Source organism: Nymphaea colorata, chromosome 2 (genome assembly GCF_008831285.2).
Source record: "Nymphaea colorata isolate Beijing-Zhang1983 chromosome 2, ASM883128v2, whole genome shotgun sequence".
In the NCBI taxonomy this organism is placed as follows: domain Eukaryota; kingdom Viridiplantae; phylum Streptophyta; class Magnoliopsida; order Nymphaeales; family Nymphaeaceae; genus Nymphaea; species Nymphaea colorata.
The window spans coordinates 15,329,808-15,350,217 of NC_045139.1; the positions used below are offsets into that span (position 1 = coordinate 15,329,808).

At 40.1% G+C, this 20,410-nt stretch overlaps 2 protein-coding genes across 4 annotated transcripts; one reads left to right on the top strand and one right to left on the bottom strand.

Moving 5' to 3' along the window:
- Positions 1-12,925, top strand: LOC116248399 (uncharacterized). The gene is made up of 18 exons (XM_031621168.2): positions 1-402; positions 1,611-1,680; positions 1,781-2,377; positions 2,504-2,689; positions 2,815-2,928; positions 3,145-3,203; positions 3,350-3,416; positions 3,627-3,678; positions 3,755-3,847; positions 3,963-4,046; positions 4,325-4,749; positions 5,393-5,454; positions 8,256-8,325; positions 9,149-9,229; positions 10,523-10,624; positions 11,154-11,290; positions 11,803-11,911; positions 12,386-12,925. Exons 1-18 carry the CDS (start codon positions 356-358, stop codon positions 12,482-12,484), a joined length of 2,454 nt encoding a protein of 817 aa, XP_031477028.1. The 5' UTR covers positions 1-355; the 3' UTR covers positions 12,485-12,925.
- Positions 11,393-19,288, bottom strand: LOC116248400 (probable serine/threonine-protein kinase PBL7). Of its 3 annotated transcripts, XR_004171018.2 has the most exons (7): positions 18,958-19,288; positions 17,952-18,136; positions 16,890-17,079; positions 16,387-16,784; positions 15,394-15,748; positions 14,693-14,790; positions 11,393-11,411 (listed from the first exon to the last, which is right to left on the bottom strand). XR_004171018.2 is itself a non-coding variant. In XM_031621170.2 (6 exons), exons 1-5 carry the CDS (start codon positions 19,127-19,129, stop codon positions 15,398-15,400), a joined length of 1,296 nt encoding a protein of 431 aa, XP_031477030.1. In that variant the 5' UTR covers positions 19,130-19,288; the 3' UTR covers positions 14,501-14,785; positions 15,394-15,397. The 3 variants fall into 3 exon arrangements, 2 of the variants coding, with proteins under 2 accessions (XP_031477030.1, XP_031477029.1); XM_031621170.2 differs by lacking the exon at positions 11,393-11,411 and having other exon boundaries at positions 14,501-14,785; XM_031621169.2 differs by lacking the exon at positions 11,393-11,411 and having other exon boundaries at positions 14,501-14,790.
- Positions 19,289-20,410: the final 1,122 nt, after the last annotated feature.

A 20,410-nucleotide genomic window follows, 5' to 3' on the forward strand; every position in this document is an offset into this window, starting at 1 on the left:
TCCGCAGGGATCTTCCCCACGGACCCACCGCATCATGCAACTTCCGCCTCTCCCGCTGCTTCTTCACTCTTCATCACTCTCAGTTTCCCCGCGACGGCCATTAACGACTCTTCTCGCCTCCCCTCTCCCCCTCGCCGTCCTTCTTGCAGGCCTTTCTCGGAGGGGAATTGAAGTGGACGAGGAGAAACGAGGGGCTAAGAAATCTACCGGTCCTGATTTGAGTTCCTCGGATTTCTCTTTTTGTTCTTGTATTTGTTTCTGGATTTGTTCTTTACGAGATAGGAAGTGTTAAAGTCTATCTGGCGGCGCCGACAGAAAAGAGCAGGGGCATATTTCTGATGAGAATCGGGAAGAGATGAAGGGGAAGAATGCTCTCCCTCTCGTTACCTTTGAATACAAGCGGTGATCAATCTCTCTCTCTCTCTCTCTCTCTCTCTCTCCGTCTCTCTGTGTGTTTATTCTGGGAAAAGATTGCGATTCAGGGCGAGCTGTACTGTTTTTTTCAGCGTTTTGACAAATTGCTAGATCTGCGTCGAGATCTCCGTTGAACCGTTCAAAATCTTGTCATCCGTGTAAGAACGGCGGGAACAATACGGTTGATAGTTGTCTTGATAATCTTAGATCTTGACACGTCTCGCTCGCAACCACGCGGTTTGCAGTCCCGAGATACTCGGGAATTCTCGTTTCTTGTTTTTGGCTGGCATTTTCGTGTAACAAGTGGAGTCTTCTGCGCTCTTCGTCCGTCCGTTTCTTCTTTCCGCTGTTCCAAGACGAGGTTTGGTGGAATATAGAAGATCGAGAGTGCGTGGGATTGTGTGGGTTCTCCGACTTTGTCAGAATCTGGGGAAACCGGGGTTTTGCTGGATCGTGCTTGTGGTATCCTGACCTCGGTGCCTGCTTTGTGAATCTTGGGGATCTGGGTTTCGGATTGCAGAGAATGCGCGTTTCTGAAACTGCATTCTCGTTTTGTTTGGGAAGCTACGGTTGCACTTGGGTACCAACCTGTAGCTAGGAATTTGGTTAGGATAAGCTCCTTTTCATTGCTCTTTTTTGTCCTTTAGTGGCGGATTGGTGAATGGAGTCGTCAGGCTTTGGGCTTCTATGGTTCGACGAAAAACTGGTCTCATAGTGTTATGGGTGTGAGGTTCTGTGTTTGCGTGACTCAGGAACGCGGTAAAATTCTCAGGATGCACTGGAATATATGAAGTTATTCCATTCTTGTGAAGCGACTTCTCGTGGCTTTGTCCATACTTTCAACTGTTTCTGCTTTTGGTATGAGTGGATATGAGTGTATCCTGCTGGTCGCTCTCCCGTTTTAGGTATGCGTATTAGAAAAATGGTGCTTCTAGCTTCTGTTTCCCGGCCACATAAGTGGCGACGGGGAAATGTTCTGAAAGAACTCGGCAGATGATGTTCTGATGGAAGTTGAACTGAGGTATAACAGTGAGCTTTGTCAATGAGGTCTTTTAACACCATGCTTGTATCTTCTTTATTTGATAAAGGGAAGACATTTCTCGTTTATATTTTATGAGTCCATCCTTTTCTTTTATCTGCAAAGTGTCCTTGCGGATACTTGAAGCATTGATAGATGTCTGAATTATTACTAACAGGGATGCATATGGGTTCGCTGTGCGGCCGCAGCACTTGCAGAGATATCGTGAATATGCTAACATCTACAAGGTATGCATTTACTGCTTGCTTATTTACCGATTCTGTAATTGGCTTTTAGAAAATTTACAGTATTTGGCTGCCAATTTCTAAAGAACAAGAAAATTTTCAGGAGGAGGAGGAAGAGAGATCGGAGAGATGGGACAACTTCCTGGAAAACCTTGAAGAATCTGCACAGCTACTGGAAAACGGATCCCCTGCAGGGAGTGGTGCTGCTAATGTGGACCATGAGGTGACTGTTAATGATGAAGAGGGTCGTCTAAGTGGTAATCAATGTATTAGCGCCAACGGGAATGCATCAGAGAAAGAAGGAGCACCCAGGGAACCGAGGGTTCATAAGGTTCAGATATGGACACAAGTTAGACCATTGCTTAGGACGATTGAACATATGATGTGTGCCCGTGTCGGGAAAGGGAAAGTGTTGAGGAAAATCGAGTCTGACCTGGGTAGCGGTCTTGCAATCGTTGACGAGAAAAAGCAAGGAAAGCAAGGGATTTCTACTAAGACACATGCGGGAGCATCTGAAGAGGATTCTGAAGAAGAGTTTTATGATGTAGAGAGATCGGACCCGGTCCAAGATGCAAATGACAACCCAGGTTCAGCAACTAGTTCCGTCGGTGATGTGGTTGTTCCAGAAATTTTTGGTCCTTGGAGAGAAGAGCTGGAATGCCTTGTCCATGGGGGCGTTCCAATGGCTTTAAGAGGAGAAGTATGCTGCGCTTTTTATGATTCTTTTAGATTTTGTCATTCCATAACATGGACTTAGCGGGTAGATTTCCATGATGTTATTACTTGGTCATGGTCGAAGATTGTATGTATTTTTTTTTTCTTGCAGCTATGGCAAGCATTTGTTGGTGTGAAGGCGCGCAGAATCGAGAATTATTATACTGATCTACTTGCGGTGGAGGACTTTGCTCAAGCTGAAAATGCAGATGATGACGGCCTTTTAGAAATTGATACTAACGGATCAGCGAGGTGCCATGGAGTAGTACCTGAAAAATGGAAGGGGCAGATCGAGAAGGTTGGCAAATCAATCGAGTTTGGAGCTTAAAAATATGAAGTTTAAATATGTTTTGATTTCTCCTTTATATTGGTGTGTGATTTTCTTGATTAAGCTAGTTGTAGGCTAACTTGTTTGTTTTACAGGATTTACCTCGAACCTTTCCAGGTCATCCTGCTTTGGATGAGGATGGTCGGAATGCCTTGAGGCGTCTGCTTACAGCATATGCTAGGCACAATCCCTTGGTTGGTTACTGTCAGGTATATTTTCTTGTTGATGGTTCGTGACCATGTGTTTTTATCTTGACTAGATTATTTGCAAAATATTGCATATCACCAATTGTCATATTCCAAAGTTCTCAATTGTTAGATGCCTCGACCAAAATTATGCTCATTCAATTACACTTGGTCAGGATAGCTTGTTTAACATTGTTGAGAACAAATTCAGATTCATTGCCTATTGTTGTCTATGTCCAGGCTATGAATTTCTTTGCTGGTTTACTGCTTCTGCTTATGCCTGAAGAGAATGCATTCTGGTGAGTTCGAAGTTTGCTTGTTGACATTCTTGTCTTTTACCTTTCCGTTGATGTATTAGTGTCCACATTCTGTTTGTTTGCTTTTCTCTATTTTCCTTTATGTGCACATACCTTTTTTTTTTTTGAAATTTTATTTCTATTGTCAGGACCTTGATGGGTATCATTGATGAATACTTTGATGGATACTACTCTGAGGAAATGATTGAATCACAGGTTGTGCTAGCACATCTTCCCTCCTTTCTTGACTTGAATATGTCCTGTGGAATCTTATGGAAATAAATTTTGGTGCATGTATTATGTATGATTTGATAGGTTATATGGTCCATTTTGGAGTATGATTTGTACTGGCATAAGCATATCCAACAATCCCATAATCATAATGGTTTGAGAATTTTATATTAATCTGATTTTGATGTTCTTCAGGTGGACCAACTTGTTCTTGAAGAGTTGGTGAGACAGAGATTCCCCAAACTAGGTTGGTATCTTTGTTTTTCCATTCATAATTCAGATCTCTCATTCTCATCAGCATATCATGATTGTGGTTGGCGCAGTTAATCATTTGGACTACTTGGGAGTCCAAGTTGCATGGGTTACGGGACCCTGGTTTCTCTCAATCTTTGTGAATATGCTGCCATGGGAAAGCGGTAAGGTGTTACAAATTGTTAGTACAGTATAATGTAGTATATATGATATTGCTCATATACATTTTCCAGTTATCTGCCAATCTTTCTGAACATTGTTTTTTATCCTTGGCTTCAGTGCTTCGTGTTTGGGATGTGCTTTTATTTGATGGAAACCGTGTCATGCTATTTCGGACAGCTCTTGCTCTTATGGAACTATACGGTATTGGGTAATTCATGGCTTGTCTTTTTTGTTGTACACTACAGTTAATATCTAATTCTGGAGTATTTACACACTGAGGTCAAGAATTTGGTTGTAGGCAAGGAGGCATACAAACTAAAAAAAAAAAGTACTGGGCTTTCAAATTTTTTGTACTTATATATAAGATCATTCAGTTTTGCAGAGGCATTTCTTGTTTATACGAAAGGTTGTGCTTTAGGCTTTTAACAATGAAAACTTGCTGTTGATTTAACATTGTTCATTTGATTTGTAATTTGTAGGTCCGGCACTTGTCACAACAAAAGATGCAGGAGATGCAGTTACTTTGTTACAGTCTCTGGCTGGGTCAACTTTTGACAGCAGTCAGCTTGTTTTAACAGCTTGCATGGGCTATCAGGCTGTAACTGAAGCAAAATTGCAAGAGCTACGGACAAAACATCGACCGGCAGTAATTGCTGCTATTGATGAGCGTAGTAAAGAGCTCCGTCTTTGGAGAGATTCTCAGGGTCTTGCTTCTAAACTTTATGGTTTCAATCAGGAACCTGGATCAGTGCTGCCCAAATCACAGTGCCTGGAGGGTTCAGATGAAATGCATGAAAATGGGACTTCATGCCTTTTGGAATGTGCATCAACAAATGTTGATGAGTTAATTTGTAGCCTAACTGGTGAAACAGATTCAAGTTCTGGGCCAGACCTTCAGGAACAGGTATTCTGTTGGATGCTTTAACGATTTTGAGGCTGTGTCATCTTCTTTTGCTTATTGACTCGACTAGTTTTAACCTCTTCCAGATGTTCTACCTAGGAAAGAGTGACAGACATTAATTTTGTCTTCATCCCTTGTTTAATTCCATGAGTTCCAATGGAATTTTTCTTATTCTGAAATTTGGTGAACCGTAGTCACGAGTCCATCTTGGTACATAAGCAGTCAATCTGTGATCCTGTGCACATGCCAGGGTCTGTAATTTTTTAATAAGATCAGAATGCTAGGTTTCATCTCCTCAACCTTTATGTTCTTTTAGAATCTGCTTGTTTGACTAGGTCTCTGACATCATGTTTGTCTTTCAAATACTATTTTCAATCAAATATTTCCTGCTGCACGTGGCTCAATTGTTATCTTTGCACCATCTGTGTTCTTGTTCTGTTTTCATGAAAAAACTTCTCTTCCATGACTTTCCTTTTTGGCTTGAGTTCTCCTTCGCTTTTGGCTAGAGAAGCTGATGAGACAGACAAATCTCATCCTAAGCAGTGTACCGTTAATCCAGTTATATGCAATGCATGTGATACAATAATGTTTGGTTGATGCTATCAGTATGACCTGCTTCCTAACAAATCTAAACATTAAATTTTAGGTGACGTGGTTGAAGGTTGAGCTCTGCAGATTACTGGAAGATAAGAGGGCTGCTGACCTAAGGTCCGTCAACCTTTTTCAATTTTTTGTTCCTATTCTTTTGGTGTGGGTATTTTTGTATGAAGATGATATGGTTATATAAATCGCTGCATTTACAGATGTAAGATTCTAGTTAACTTTCTTTTGATCGAAAGACAAACAATCTAAGACATAGGCTAACATTTTTAACATGTTTTAGCATCTAACATTTTGGAAGAAAAAACTGAACAGGACACATCTAATTTATTCCAATTAAATGCAATTATTTAGCCCCCTCCCTTAGCTACCACATTTCACTTCACGCATATAAGATTTTTAAAAAATCTTGTTGTGCCTTCATCTGAGCCTATTCCTCCAAAGCCATCAGTTCCATACCTGAATATGATCCATTAATTTTGTGGTTTTAGCCTTGTGGTCTATGTCACATGGGTACGGGTACGGGTGCCGGTACTGGTACGGACCATTTTCAAAAAACTTGGGTATGAGGGTACGGCCGTACACACACATATATATATATATATGTCAAAAAATGCAGAAAAATATATTTGCACATATCTATATAAAAAATTACAAACAAACAGAATAACATATCGTCGTATTCATAAATCATAATTCAAAATACATTCAAAATAGGTGAATCCTCTCATGAAACGATATATCACAGGCTCACAACAATAACTAGGGAAGACGCAGTTAACAGGGATCATGTAGTGCAAAATCATATACAATAAAAATGTATTGTTGGCAAATTTGTATTGTATAATACAATACAAATTTGCCAACATTAATATCTACAATTCTACATGCAGCACTCATGCAGTACAACGACATGAGTGCAGCACTCGTTCACATGCCCTGCCGGCAAATCCAATCCACATTCAACAATATTCTAAGACAGTGAAGAATGAAAAGGCCTCATATTCTAAGACAGTGAAGAATGAAAAGAAGGCCTCTATTATCTGAATCTCTGGCTTACCAGGAAGAAAAGAAGATCAAGTTTATTATGAAAACACACAAACAAGCTGCAAATCACATTGACACATACAAATAAACACACAAAACACATGAGGAAGCGGCTGGGCTATAGATTTCACCAAAGGGGGGCGAGAAAACCCATCGCCCGGAAAACAGAGAGAGAGAGATTTGAAACCCGCTGTCATCGCCGCTGTCGTCGCCGCTGCCGAAGCCGCAGTCGCCGCCGCTGCTTCACCGAAGAGAGACGAGAGGTAAAGAGTCGAGGGTCAAGGGTTTCGAGGGTTTCGTTTTACCTTTTTTTTAACGTTAAAATGAAATAAAATTTAAAAAATATGGACAAAATTGGACCCGGTCAATGTTGACCGTGTCCAATTTTGGACGAATATGGTCCTCGGTACGTTGACCGTACCCGGTACGGTCAACGCGTACCGAGGCCGTACCCAGGCCCGTACCGGTACCGGTAGGTACGCCCCCTTTGGAGGTGTACCCATGTGACACAGCTTGTGGTCTCTTTCTGTTTTCATTTAGATAATGTCTTTAAGTTTCCCAGCATTAAATTTTACGCATTTGATTTCTCTTGATTTATGCATGTGGTAGGAATGATAGAACAACAATGATCCCCTCTATCTGAATCCTTCCCCATCGACTAAACTGCTCTTGCAGTACCTCCCTTCAGCCATAACCCTCTTCTTTCCTTCACATGTTAATTGACACACACTTAACTTCCAGTAGCCCCTCTACCTTTCCATGTATTCACGGATAATCAGCTTTCACATGCCTCTTGCTGCAGCAGCATATAGGCACCTTTCTGGAAAGTAGTGGTTGTGGTGGTCCTGTGACTATTTTCACCTGCAAAATAGACTATGCACTTGTGGTCTGCTTAGTCCCTGCACTCAGGTCCTTTTTATCTTTACCTTGGCATGACTCTATGATGTAATTTGCTAAAAGGGCTGGATAACATGACTTTCTTGGGTGATCTGAATAAGATGTTTACCCGTTGTTTTATATGGTTGCTTCAATTTAGCCAGTTATTGTAACAACCCAACCCACTCCTGAGCTCGGACCCCTGGTCTGGCGGATCCCAACCCGCCCCTTAGCAGTTTCGGCTCCAACCCTGAAAAGGCTAGGAACCAGGACAATCTTTTCATACAGGACTAAACATTTGGGGCATTACAATCCACCCCCCTTAAGGCACACGTGTCCCCGCGTGTAGGACCCTAGGTCCGAATGTTGAACCGGCTCTGATACTACTTATTACAACCCGACCTACTCTCGGACTCGGGCCCCTGGTTCGACGGATCCCAACCCGCCCCCTAGCAGTCCTGGTTCCTAGCCTTTTTAGGATTGGAACCGAAACTGCTAGGGGGCGGGTTGGGATCCGTCGAACCAGGAGACCGAGTCCGGGAGTGGGTCGGGTTGTTATAGTTATACCATCATCTGCTGACCTGGGTTGAACAGTTCAGGCTAAAAGCTTAGTTGGATTGTACTGGTGTGCATGCAGGTCAATACCATCAGCATATTAGCTGTGATTTCTGTGAACCATTAAGCAGTCTCTGGGTGCTAGTATATTAACTTGGCTGCCATGTCATCTTTTAACAAACATAACTGTTAGAGCTGTATGCCATATATAATAGTTTACAACAACAGCAAGTGCCTTTTTTACTTTTTAAAACTCTCTTTCAATCCCTTTATATGTCATAATTTCAAAATGTAATTTGTTTTCTCTTGTATGTGTATCATTGCTATAAGCTGTTTTTGGAAAAAGCAGTTGCAACTTACAGTCTCTTCTTGTCATATTTTCATACGCAAATTAGGTTTTTTTTCTAACGGGACTAGTTCTTGTTTGCCAGAGCTGAAGAGTTGGAGACAGCACTAATGGAAATGGTCAAGCAGGACAATAGACGGCTTTTGAGTGCAAAGGTGGGTCTACCATCCATCAGGCTGATGCATAAGGAGAGTTTTTTCCAATTGTGCTGCTATTGAGATTGCCTTTTCAGCTTTTCCTATTCACAGAAATGAGACTGCAAAATAATTTCATATGTTTTTTATACTGCTTGAAGAATATCATGAGATTTTCATGTCTTCTGACTAGTAAAGAAAAAATTTTTGATAGCAAATTATTTGGTCTCCACAATGTCACAATACTTCAGAAAAAAGACCCTAGTGGTGACTGTAATTTGTAGTGGACCAATTTGTTAAGATGTCAATACTCTGATGGTGCAAAGCTCTATGTAGCTGCACGAAATGGCATAGGAGCCTTACAGGAACGACCAATCCTCTACTGGGCAGAACATGTATGACCTGCACGCTATACTATTGCTGCTACTGCTTAAACTCATCAAGGATAGTGGTATTAACTCCTGTAAACCGCATTCTCTTTGCTTTGTGATCTGAGCTACAAGTGGTAATCTCACAGCTGGCATCATCTCTTGCATTTAAGTAGGGGAAAGTAATTTTTGTGAGACAATCCTTCTCTCAAACAACCTTCCTAATATCTGTGGATGGACTATGTGTTGAAGAATATCTTATGTTTCCATGTGTAAATGGATAACTCTCTGTTCAGACTTTTGCCCATTTCCACAATTTATTTTTCCAAAACAGAAAAGTTTATTGTCCATCTGGTTGGTATTGCATTTGATTTGGATTTCCAATAGTACCTGGATTGCTTAAAGTGGTTTTCATAAATTCTTTAAGGTTGTATGTTATCATTCAGATGAGCTGACACTTATAATTTATTGTATAGGTAGAACAATTGGAAGGGGAGGTTAAACAACTTAGACAATCTCTTGCAGATAAACAGGAACAAGAACATGTGATGCTGCAGGTATTTTTTTTGGCCCCATCTTCCTCTGAATTATCTAAGCCAGGACAGCAGCTATGATGTCAAACCTGTGACTAGTTGGTCTGACTAGTCACCTTGGCCTAACTGGACCGGTTGCTGGCTTGGTGACTAAACCTTGACATTCAAGTGCCCAAGGACTAATTTTCGTTGATTAGTCGCCTGAAATTGAATAGGGCTGCTAGACAATACCTAGTCATTGACTGATGGGGGAATTTTTGGTGCCCACTGTAGAAAGTTGTTTTTATCTCATGTTTTTGCTGTTTTTTTTTTCAATTGTATATTTTGCATTTTTCTCTTTTGAAATGTTTTATGTGTGTGTGTGTGTGTGTGAAAGAAATGAATTATGCCTTCTCTTTTATGTGCTTCTTATGCATACCCTTTTAAACCATCTACCGCCTATCTGGCAATAATGGGCTGCAGGCCTAACCGTTTAAGCAGAGGCATAAGCATGGTGGGCACACAAAGTGGAAAGCACAATCTTATATATATATATATATATATATATATATATATATTATGTCACATGGGTGTAGGTACGATACGGATATGGGTACAGGGGTACGGATACAGACACTTTTCAAATTTTTTGGATATGCGGATACGGAAAATTTTATATTCTCAAAAATGATAAAATGAAAAAAAAACATTAAATTAATAATTCTGGTAAAGAACGTGTCTTCTTCTACTGTTTTTTGTAAGAGGAGAACTAATACAACAGGAAAAATCATATAAATACAGGAAAAATCATACAAAACGACTTCATTTTTTTGGTTCTGATCGGGTCTGGCCCAGACCCAATCCAAAACATATCCACCCCGTATCCCGTATCCATATTCCTGTGTCGGCGTATCGACACGGGTACGTGGGCTAAACCCGCATATCCGTTTGTCGTAGTATATATTCCTGCTTATTTTTATTTGACTATTGATTTTATATGCGACTCTTAAGGAATCATAGGTACTCATGTCTCAATTTCTCAGTGTGATGCTATATGCAATTTGATGAATTATGTGGTTGATGTAATTCATAACAATATTTTATGTCTTCTGTTAAAATTTAGATGTTGTGCCTATGTGCCTCATTATTTTTATTTTAGTCTACGGACATGGACCGACTAGTCCCCATTAGTGCTTTTAGGGTCTAAGCTAATGATTTTGACAACTGACTTGTTTTTTGGTACTTCTTGCACTAAAAAAATGACTTCTTGTACTAGAGAAAATGAACTGTTAATGCTATTTATTAAGATTTGAAACCTGATGGGTGATGTTTTTTCAGGTGCTGATGCGGGTAGAGCAAGAACAGAAAGTAACAGAGGATGCTAGAAGATTTGCTGAGCAAGATGCCGCTGCTCAGAGATATGCGGCTGATGTCCTTCAGGTTCTTTTATGTCCACGTTCTTTTTTTGAATGGTCCACTGGCTAACGTCGTTGGCAACTGTGCTTTGGTTCTTGTATATCATGTTTCAGTTCTTCAGGTTGAGTGACTTCATACTTTAGACTTAATGTTCAGAATAGCATTGATTGGCCATTTAGCATGTTTGTCAATTGTTATTATTTTTATTTTTTTTTTTCTGTTATAGGTTTTTTTATGGAACCCCAAATTTTGAGTTGTTTGTTTGCATGTTTGGTTTCTACATTTGTTGAGTCTGTATGGAGTGACATTTTCATGTCAGATGGAAAATGCCATTTTGCTGTTCTGTTGTACTTGTCATGGGAGGATGTGGGCTTGATAAGTCTCTAAAATTTTCTACTTGATGCTCTGTCTAGGGAGTAGAGGAATGATAAATAGGCAATATAGTTTGACATTTCAGGCTTCATTTTTATGAACCAGGAATATCGTTTTGCCATTTTGTTCTATTATGCTCTTTTATCCATACATATCTTTGACTTATATGTTTTGCATGCAGGAAAAATATGAAGCGGCAATCGCTTCCCTTGCAGAAATGGAGAAAAGGGCAGTCATGGCAGAGACCACATTAGAAGCTACATTACAATATCAATCTGGTCAGGTTAAAGCAGCACAACCATCAACTCCATCTCCAAGGTACTGATCTCCATTGTATTCAAGGAATATTGAGGCAGACGGATCAGATATGCTATATTTCTTTTCCATGTTATGGCATATGCTGTTCATTTGTTGTCCTTGTCTCAGATTTGATATGACCCTTCAAAAGCAAAAAAAGGTTTTCATTTCTATCAATGTTTGTTAGCACAACTACGTTGTGTCTATTTGATTTTCATGTATATACTTTTATCCACATTGGCGAGCACCATACAGGGGCACATATGTTTAAGTGGTTAGCTGTGTGTGGGGATGTAAATTGTTTAGACCCCCCAAGCTATACCAAGTCTAATCAGGTTTGGACTTGGATGTGGTTTTCTGAAACCGATTCAGGCCAGCTTAAGATCTCAAAATTTACATGTAAATAGTCAGATTCATGCATATTTTGATGCAAAACTGTATGGAATCCAAGTAATTAGTTCTTCATGGAGCTGACTAAAAGGACATGTTTTAGGCAATCAGCTAGACCTAAAAATTTGTTTCCCTACTTGCAGGGCCTCACCTGTTGAAAGGGTTAATCACGAGCCTAACCAAGAGCTACCGACAAGAAAGCCGGGTCTGCTCTCTAGGCCTTTCGGACTTGGTTGGCGTGAGAGGAATAAGGTCAGGATAAGGGCATTCATCGTTTTGCACCTTCTTGTGTGTCTTTTCAACTCTTAACAAGAGTCCACTTTTCATCTCCCAATGGTGGATTACTTTTGGCGGAGAATGTTTTAAATTTCAATTCTACCAGTGGAGAGTGCAGTAGTCCACAATTGCCATTCACTTGCCGATCTGTAAACCTAGTTTTGTCGTTAGGTTAGCTAGTTGATTTCATGGTAGCAAACCTTTTCTGGGTATGGATCAATTTCAGTATCTTTGGTTGCTGGCCCAACACTATGTCTTGCATTACTTTGGTGTGTGGATGGTTTTGAATTATTAAGGACTATACATTGCATGTTCAGACTTCAAGAGCAGTTGGGTTGCTGATGGGCGCCACCTAACTTTGTGATCTGAATGCTGAGTAGCCTTTTGTCATTTTCCTGATAAGCACTCCTGGTGTGCTAATGTGATCATTTTTTTTAAATGTTCCTACAGGGGAAGATGAACAATAATGATGAAGGCAGTGATGACAAGCCCATCGTTGTAGAGGATGACCCAAAGTCACCTGTCCAGAAAGATATAAATGGACATTAAGTAACAGAGATGCATTGTCACCTCAGAGATACAGGATGGCATAATTAGTCAAGCGAAAGAACAAGTTCTAATGCAGCCACAGCAAAAGCTACGAAATTTTCTTGTTCATCTTCTCTGGTTTATGAGAAAATGTGTCTGAATGCAGCTGTTATCTAATACTCGTCCTTGCAGAGCCCTTCCTGCCCCTCTATCATTTGTTACATAGGTAATTGCTGAATTTTAGATACAGATGCCAAACTTCTCTAGCCAGACCTAATCATATGCCGTTCTCTCCTTGAGATTTTAGCCTATTCTTTCAAACGAATGTAAGGTTCATATTAGACCTGCATTTTAAGCATATTCCTCCCAATTTCTGGGATCATGAAAAGCGTGTATAAAAATGTTAGTAAATATTCTTTTTAAATGAGCAATGAAAATTCATTATGTACAGTTTTTCGATCATTATTACTTCCAAATGTTCTGCTGGTTAGTTGCGTGAATTCTCTTTCCCTCTCTCTCTCTCTCTCTATATATATATATCAAATGTTATAGTGCAAATTTACTCCTAATGCCTTTGTTGTGTGTTTTGCGCCCATATAGCTGCATCAACGTGAGCTGCCTATTTGATGACATAGAATGTGAAGGCAAAGGTATGCTTTTTTGATTCATAGATTTAGCTGTATAATAAGCATTTAAAAACACGATAGTATATAAAAATTTCCTCCGTACATGGAGACGCATGAATATTTTGCTCCGTGGTTTTCGAAGTGGTGAACACATTCATGTGGTTTAATTGGCAAAATATATACTCATATGAAACTATCTAGTCAGGGTTCGTTGCACTTGTTAGTACAACAGCTCCCGTAACAATCACACACACAAACAGGGAAATTATGCCAAGGACTATCCAGGCCATCGCCCTGCTGAAAATCATATACGAGTTTTTTTGGCGCGGAGTTGTCACAATGGTCTCAACATTTGAAACGTCGGAATTGCCGTAAAAGCACGTTTTGTGCATTAAATCATGAGTTAGACAGATGAGTGGCCGGTGGGTATTTGTGATACTAGTGTCACCGAAAACGTCATCGAATTGGCATAAAACTGAAAGAAACTATATAACGAAGTTCAAGGCCATTGGAGAAGCCGAAACTCTTCAAGTCTTGTAATCTACGAAAATTTCTGATAGTAGATTTTCAAGCTCTTCTGGGTGCTACTGACATGGTGAATTTGAACAACACAGAAGCCGACTTTTATAAAGCGTTTATGAAGGAAAATTTTAAAAAGCAAAGGTCGGGTTACTGGGAAAGAGGCAAAGAGCCCCTCCTTTTCACCACCACTTTCGTCCGTGTGCGTACAGCAAAATATGGTGGCTTGATGATACTAGCGCGCTGTCAACGGGTGCCACCCATAGAACGCGGACTGCCTAGTGTCTCAAAAAAGTTGGCGTTTACATGGACCGAGCTCAATCAAGGTGCTCTGGCTGCAATGTGTTCATGAGCTTCGAATAAAGAACTTGGAAAAAAACTTGTTTTTTTCACGTCAAAAAATCTTTCTAGATTTTAAATTAGAAGTGATATGGGCACCTAAACCCTGTTTCAAATCCTCAGCACTAGAACAGCTGGTATACCCCGACCTGGACCAATCCGTCATGACCAGACCCGAGTTTAGCTGGTATCAAGCTTCGTTCAGCTATGTGGCCCGGCTTGCGCTCCATTCAAGCCCACCACCATGTTTTTTGCTCCCCATTAGGTTCGGTCAAGCCATGCAAAGCCTGAATACAGCCCCTGTTGGAACCACGTGTGGGCATGTGCCCACACAGTCCACAAATGGCAGTTAGTTTCATATTAGTGGTTTCCAATAATTAATTTGTTCATATACTTTATGACCCTTAATTATTTGTTTCGAACCCCTTGATCATTTTATAATGTTTAAGGCTTTGAGTGCTCCTTGGCAAAAAAAAAAAAAAAAAAAAAAAAAAAATCTAGTTCCAACGGCACGTTCCACCAACGCCTGGTCCAACTTGGACCTTTGGTAGTGTCTCTTGAAAGTGATTTCTTCATTTCCAAAACAAATAACTAAATAAACAAAAGTTATGTAAACGCAACAAATTAACAATGAGTTGCAGTTCTGGCGTTCTATAACATACCGCCAATACAATTTTCGGTTTATTATATTGAAACATATAAATATTAGATAAAGACAACTAGAAAAAGAAACAAAAAAACTTACCGAAATTTGAATGGACCTCGCTAAGTTGTAGTCAATAGGATAACGCCAATATGCAATGATAGTGACCCCGTTGCTTATAAACGCCATCACTTCCTAAACTATATAGCACCAAAAACAATGAAAAGTTATTACAAAGTGAAAGCACTAAAGCGACATTTTAGTGACACAGCCAAAGTAAAAAGTGAGACAGCTGAGAAATTAAAAATGGTTAAATATTCCTCGACGCACTTCTCATTTGTAATATGCTGACAAATGACAAGCTTAGGTTCGGCGCACCGAGTCAGGACGGTGACGGGTAGGCGGCTGGCCATTGGCCATTGAAATGAGCGTGAATCCTCTTATACCAATGGGAGCTCCACTCCACACCAGACGTCAATATAACTCTTAACACCAATGTAACTCTAAACCTTGAAACCAGAGAAAGGAAGCTTCTGCTCTCTGTCAGGCACAGTCAGGCAGCCCTTCCCTCTGCTCTCATTCAAAACTCCCGCTTACGTCGGGAGGATGTGCATAAAGCAGCATGAGAACTAATTTCAGTTCTATAAGGACAAAATTTAAAATAGGTGTCAAGGTCAACACGTTGCCAAGATGGAATTGTGGCAAATTCTATTTCTAGAAAAGACACTGCACTAAAGAAGAATACAGATGACACCATTGACGTACAATATGCGAGAGAGTTTCATGCACCCTACAGCCCTTACCTTGTCAAGAGTTCGGAACCTCAGTGCCGTTGCGGATCTTGATTTCAGCAGCCTGATCTCGGTGGTCGGAGCAGCCACTCTGTTTTTCACCACTTCTGCTTGTTGATCGTGGCGCAGTTCTAGGAGCAAGGTGCCCACTCCGAGCATAAAGAATGTCAGGCTCGTACTCTTCGGATGCAAGGTAGGTGAGGACAGTGACGAGGTCAGCGGCTGGTGGACGCCTTCTTGGGTTTTCTTGAAGACACATGGCAGCAACATGAAATGCTTGGTACAATCTCTTAAATGGGTACTGACCCTTAAGCCCCGGATCGACCATTTTTCGATATTTCCTTGCATCTTTCAGGAGAGGGCTAGCCTGAGGCACCCGGATACAAACTCCAATCAAAGCTTTGAAACAAAATTTTCAGCACAGTCCATGCAAGTCCAAGGATATATGGTAAGAACAGTATTTAAGCAAAGATTTCTAGAAGAATTCAGGCCCAGGCAACCTATGGCAATTGGTGCATCGCACATTCGTGTGGGGAGACTAATTGCCACAACAGGAGTGGAAAATGAGCAGCAGTCAACAATTGGAACTGGGCAATGGTCCTTTCAAATTTTGGATGATTCAGAAGCGGAAAGCGGGTAGGCAGCTCTATGAGAACAGCAGAGGAAGTGATGTGTTGGACCACTAAATTCCAGCGAATTGATATAAACTAATAACTTCAACTTAAAAATGACATCCGAGGCCAAATTGAAGCAAAATGACATGAGAATCAGGATTCCTCAAAGTTTTTGCTTCCGATTCTTAGGAATTGGCATTGCTACTTATTCCGCGAGAAGTTGCTACCTATTAAACAGCAAAAGCACAGCCTGGTAGAAAGCGAATTCATGGTTGAATAACGTACATGACTGAACATCACAAAAAAATTGAACTTGACAGAGGGAGACATATCAACAGAATTAATCCTAATTTCATAATGACGCTGGAGGTGAAATAAAAGAAGTACATACCCATGCAGCAAGACGGTTTCCTGTAGCCCGGGAATGATCAAATGCTTTTTTTCCAGTAATAAGTTCCAAAAGGACAACTCCAAAGCTGTATATGTCAGATTTTGGAGTAATACGACCGGTCATGAAATACTCTGGTGCACAATATGCACATGTTTGTGAGTCCCATACTCTTCCCCAGTCCATATTCCGCTCACCTTCATATGGGGCAAGTTTCGATAGTCCAAAATTAGCCAATTTAGGTTGATATCCGTCTCCAAGAAGAACATTTGAGCTTCTCAAGTTATGATATATTACGGGAGGATCAGCTCTGTCATGCAAATATTCTAAGCCTTTTGCCAGGCCAGCTGCAATCCTCATTCTGGTACTCCAGCACAACGGCGTTTTAGCAGAAATAGAACCTGAATGGACGAGCAACAAGTTACCCTTAGTTACTCATAAGATACGATGTAAAATTAAATAGGAAATGCAGGAAAGGCTTTTTCAAGTACAACAGAGAGACACACCATGCAGGTGGTCTGCCAAAGATCCTAATGGCATGTATTCAAAGACTAACAACTTCTTATCCCCATGATCACAGTATCCAATGAGATCAACAACGTTTTCGTGATGAAGCGCGCTCTGCATTGATATCTCGACCAAAAACTCTTTTCGTTGTTGCAGCCTATTGCGGTGAAGCAGCTTAATAGCTACAAGCTGAGCCAAGTAAAGTTCGGATTAGTTTATTAAAACATGGCCACAATCTTAAAACCATATAGATAAAATTGTTTGAACCACAATTAAACTTATGAGTAAGCTTGTCACTTTCTGATGCTGTTTAGATACAGATAAAATCCTGTTCAAAATGTTCCCACTAAAAATTTTCAGAACCACATGGGACTAGCTAACACTCATATGGCTAATGGACCTGCCATCTACGCCAACCATGTCGGTACCAAGCTGAATAGTGCAGGACCATGTAATTGGCTGGGCCATGGTTCATCGACTAGTGCTGCTACTAGTCATCAGTCCCCTACCATCACTCAAGCAGGATTTCGTGTCTTAGATGTATTTGTTTAGTCATTTTTTTCTACTCCATTTCTTTCCTTAAGATTCATCCATTTAACGGTAGCGAAGATTATTATAAAAAGGACAAACCAAAAGAGAGATAGAGAAAACAGAAGTAGTAACAGTCTTTAAAGTGAGACGGGTTGAATATATATATATATATATATATATATATATATATATATATGTGTGTGTGTGTGTGTGTGTGTGTGTGTGTGTGTGTGTGTGTGTGTGTGTGGTTGTTACCTAACTAATTTAAGCAGTTAACTGCAAGTGGCATCAAACATATCACTGACAGTCGAATTGAATTTGAATGCTGACCCCGCCAATTCTCGTAACCCGTGCCACTTCTTCCAGGCAAAATTTAAATAGTTGTTGATGTATGAAGAGAAAGAAGAACCCAATGACGAAGTTACTAATTCATTAACAATTTGGCCAGACTTATGGTTCTCATTCACCAAGCAGAAAGGAGAGATACGCAAACTGCAGGACAAGTTTCGTGGCGATAAAAACAAGCAAACCTGATTGGTATTCTCCAGGACGCCTTTGTATAGTCGATAGTGATCTCCCGTATTTAAAAGACAGTCGGCGCTGAAGTTGTTAGTTGCCGATGATAATTCATGCAATGTGAACGCCCGAGCAGCAGTATGGCAATATCCATCCTTAGAAATCTTGCTCGCCGGTGATAAAGTTGCCTCTGGTCCCCCTAACAGGAAAGTAAAAATAAAAGGATAATAATAGAACTAGGATCCCCAGCAAAAGGAAGAAAAAAAAAAACAGAAAATTATAAATCTGCCAACAAAACTGGTTCTTTACTTCTTTTCATTAAGCAAGATAAAATCAACACGAAAAATTACCGCCAGTCGTTTGAACTCGAGAGACTCTACGAGTTAAAAAAAAAAAACTGTCGTCTTTTATTGCAACCTAACCCTCCTGGGGTCTGAGGAGACGAATTTCCGAAAACCAAAAGGTGGTCTTACGGTGGACGGGAATCTCAAAGGAGAGGAAATCGGAGAACGGTCAAAAGAAACTGAACTCAGAGGAACCAAAAAGGAATAAAAAAAAACTATAGAAAAAACAAACGGAGCTAAATCCCGTCAAGAGATCAGCATTCACGTCAGTCTATGAAGAGAGCTCAAGTGAGGAAGTGAAGGTGATCGATGCAAAATGCCAAACAGAGCACCCACTCCAGAAGCTATCACAGACACCTTTAATAGAACAAAGATTGAAACACAACAAAAACACGAAAACCACCCAAAGCTTGGGAAGCATCGAAATCAAACAAGAAACTCCAGCTAAACAAGAACACCGGATCAATAGTGGGAAAAACTCCCACCACGACTAGCCACCCATAAAAAAAAAAATCTAACCATGTTTTCATCAATAAAAAACAAAGAGAAAAAAACCATGAGATGGAATCATAACAAAAGCAAGAAAGTTTCAAAGTTTCGGGTACTAAGAAATCAGTCGTGGAAATCCCGCCAGCAAAAAGAAAAAAAAAAAACAGCTCAATCTTTCACCGCCTACATGGAGATGTCTCCCGATCGCCGGCTTCCTCAGCAGGGGAAGTCCATTTGCGACTCTCGAGTTCATTGGAGTCGGGTCGGTGATCGGGTGACAGCGGGTGGACCTTGTTAGGTCTACCCGTCCATTGCTTCCCCTTCTTCTTCCATCCTCCGAAGCACAGACAGCAATCCATCCAGAAGAATCTATAGTGTCATCAACGGAAGGCAAAAATCAGAGAAGAAGGGTAGAAAGATGAAGAGTTCAACGGAGAAGAGGAGGAGGAATCGGCAAGGCCCGCTCGCGTTTCAGTCTCCCGGAATGATTTCGAGAAGAGTTAGCAAGAGGAGCGTTGATCAAGCCAACCGGCCAACGGCGAAGAGTTCCCGCCTTTATCGCCGTTCTCTGTTTTTTCCCATCCCGATAAATTCTCAGCTTGATCCTACTTTTCAGCTATAATCTCGGAAACACGACTTCCATTTTTCGTTTTTCAACTCAAGTGCTCCATTTGCGGGAATCTTTTGGACGAGAGACTAAACCCTTCGAGATTTTCCATCGGCTCTCTCTTTGTAAGGCTTGATTTTTGGGGCTCATTTTTAATTTAAAAAAACTTAAAACTAAAATTCGATTTGTGAACTGGAGTTCCAAATCTAATTTGTTAATTGAATAATGCGACGATGGTGAGAATTTCTCGTCCCAACTTTAAGTTGTGAAATGAAATTTTTTGAAAAAATGCACATGTTCAAAGGAAGTTCCTTTTAAATTCTAACATAGAAATCTTTTGAGTCTGTGGAATCCTATCACTACCTCATTTATCAGTTAAGTTTTTATTAAATTATAAAAACATATGTTTAGGTGATACACAAACTCTTTTTTTTTTGTTTTTTTTGGAATAATTTGGACACCATATTTTAAAATCTTTTGATATAAACCGAAAGTTTTAACTCTCAAATACAAACATATCATCGAAGCTTTTTTTTTTTTATTTGAGTGCTGTTATTTTGTATTTCTCGGACTTAAGACTAAAAAGAGAAAAAAAAAACCATATAAAATGGGAAAAATATATTCTTGCCAAACAAATTGAATCATTGAGAGCTCTAGCGTGTTGGACGGTTACAAAACTGAATTTATATATAGAAAGGTGAGAAATATACGGACCTCAGTTATTTGATTAAAAGGAAAAGAGTATGACGCAGTCATTTTTTCAGGTTGTTCCAACGGCCGACATTTCAGCTGATTAGGTATGAACTTGAACTGTCTTCAAATATAGAAATATATTTTAAAAATCTGTAAACAAATTATTGACCAGTTAGTTATAATCAGATTTGGACACTCGAAAGATGTGGAATGTCAATGGTTCAGGTAGATATTATCTGATATCTGTTTTGGTTCTGAATCTGGTTATCTGTTTTGGTTCTGAATCTGGTTAAGGCGCATTTGAGTTTTAAAATTTTGTTATGGACATTCTACCAAATTA

Bases quoted from the DNA above. Each gene is read 5' to 3' on its own strand.
- LOC116248399 (XM_031621168.2), top strand. From the start codon at position 356: ATGAAGGGGAAGAATGCTCTCCCTCTCGTTACCTTTGAATACAAGCG. The intron at 9,230-10,522 runs GTATTTTTTTTG...ATGTTTTTTCAG, and splicing joins AAGAACATGTGATGCTGCAG to GTGCTGATGCGGGTAGAGCA. The intron at 10,625-11,153 runs GTTCTTTTATGT...TTTTGCATGCAG, and splicing joins ATGCGGCTGATGTCCTTCAG to GAAAAATATGAAGCGGCAAT.
- LOC116248400 (XM_031621170.2), bottom strand. From the start codon at position 19,129: ATGGATTGCTGTCTGTGCTTCGGAGGATGGAAGAAGAAGGGGAAGCAA. The intron at 18,137-18,957 runs GTAGGCGGTGAA...CTTTCCTGTTAG, and splicing joins CGATCGGGAGACATCTCCAT to GGGGACCAGAGGCAACTTTA. The intron at 17,080-17,951 runs GTTTGCTTGTTT...TACTTGGCTCAG, and splicing joins TCCTGGAGAATACCAATCAG to CTTGTAGCTATTAAGCTGCT.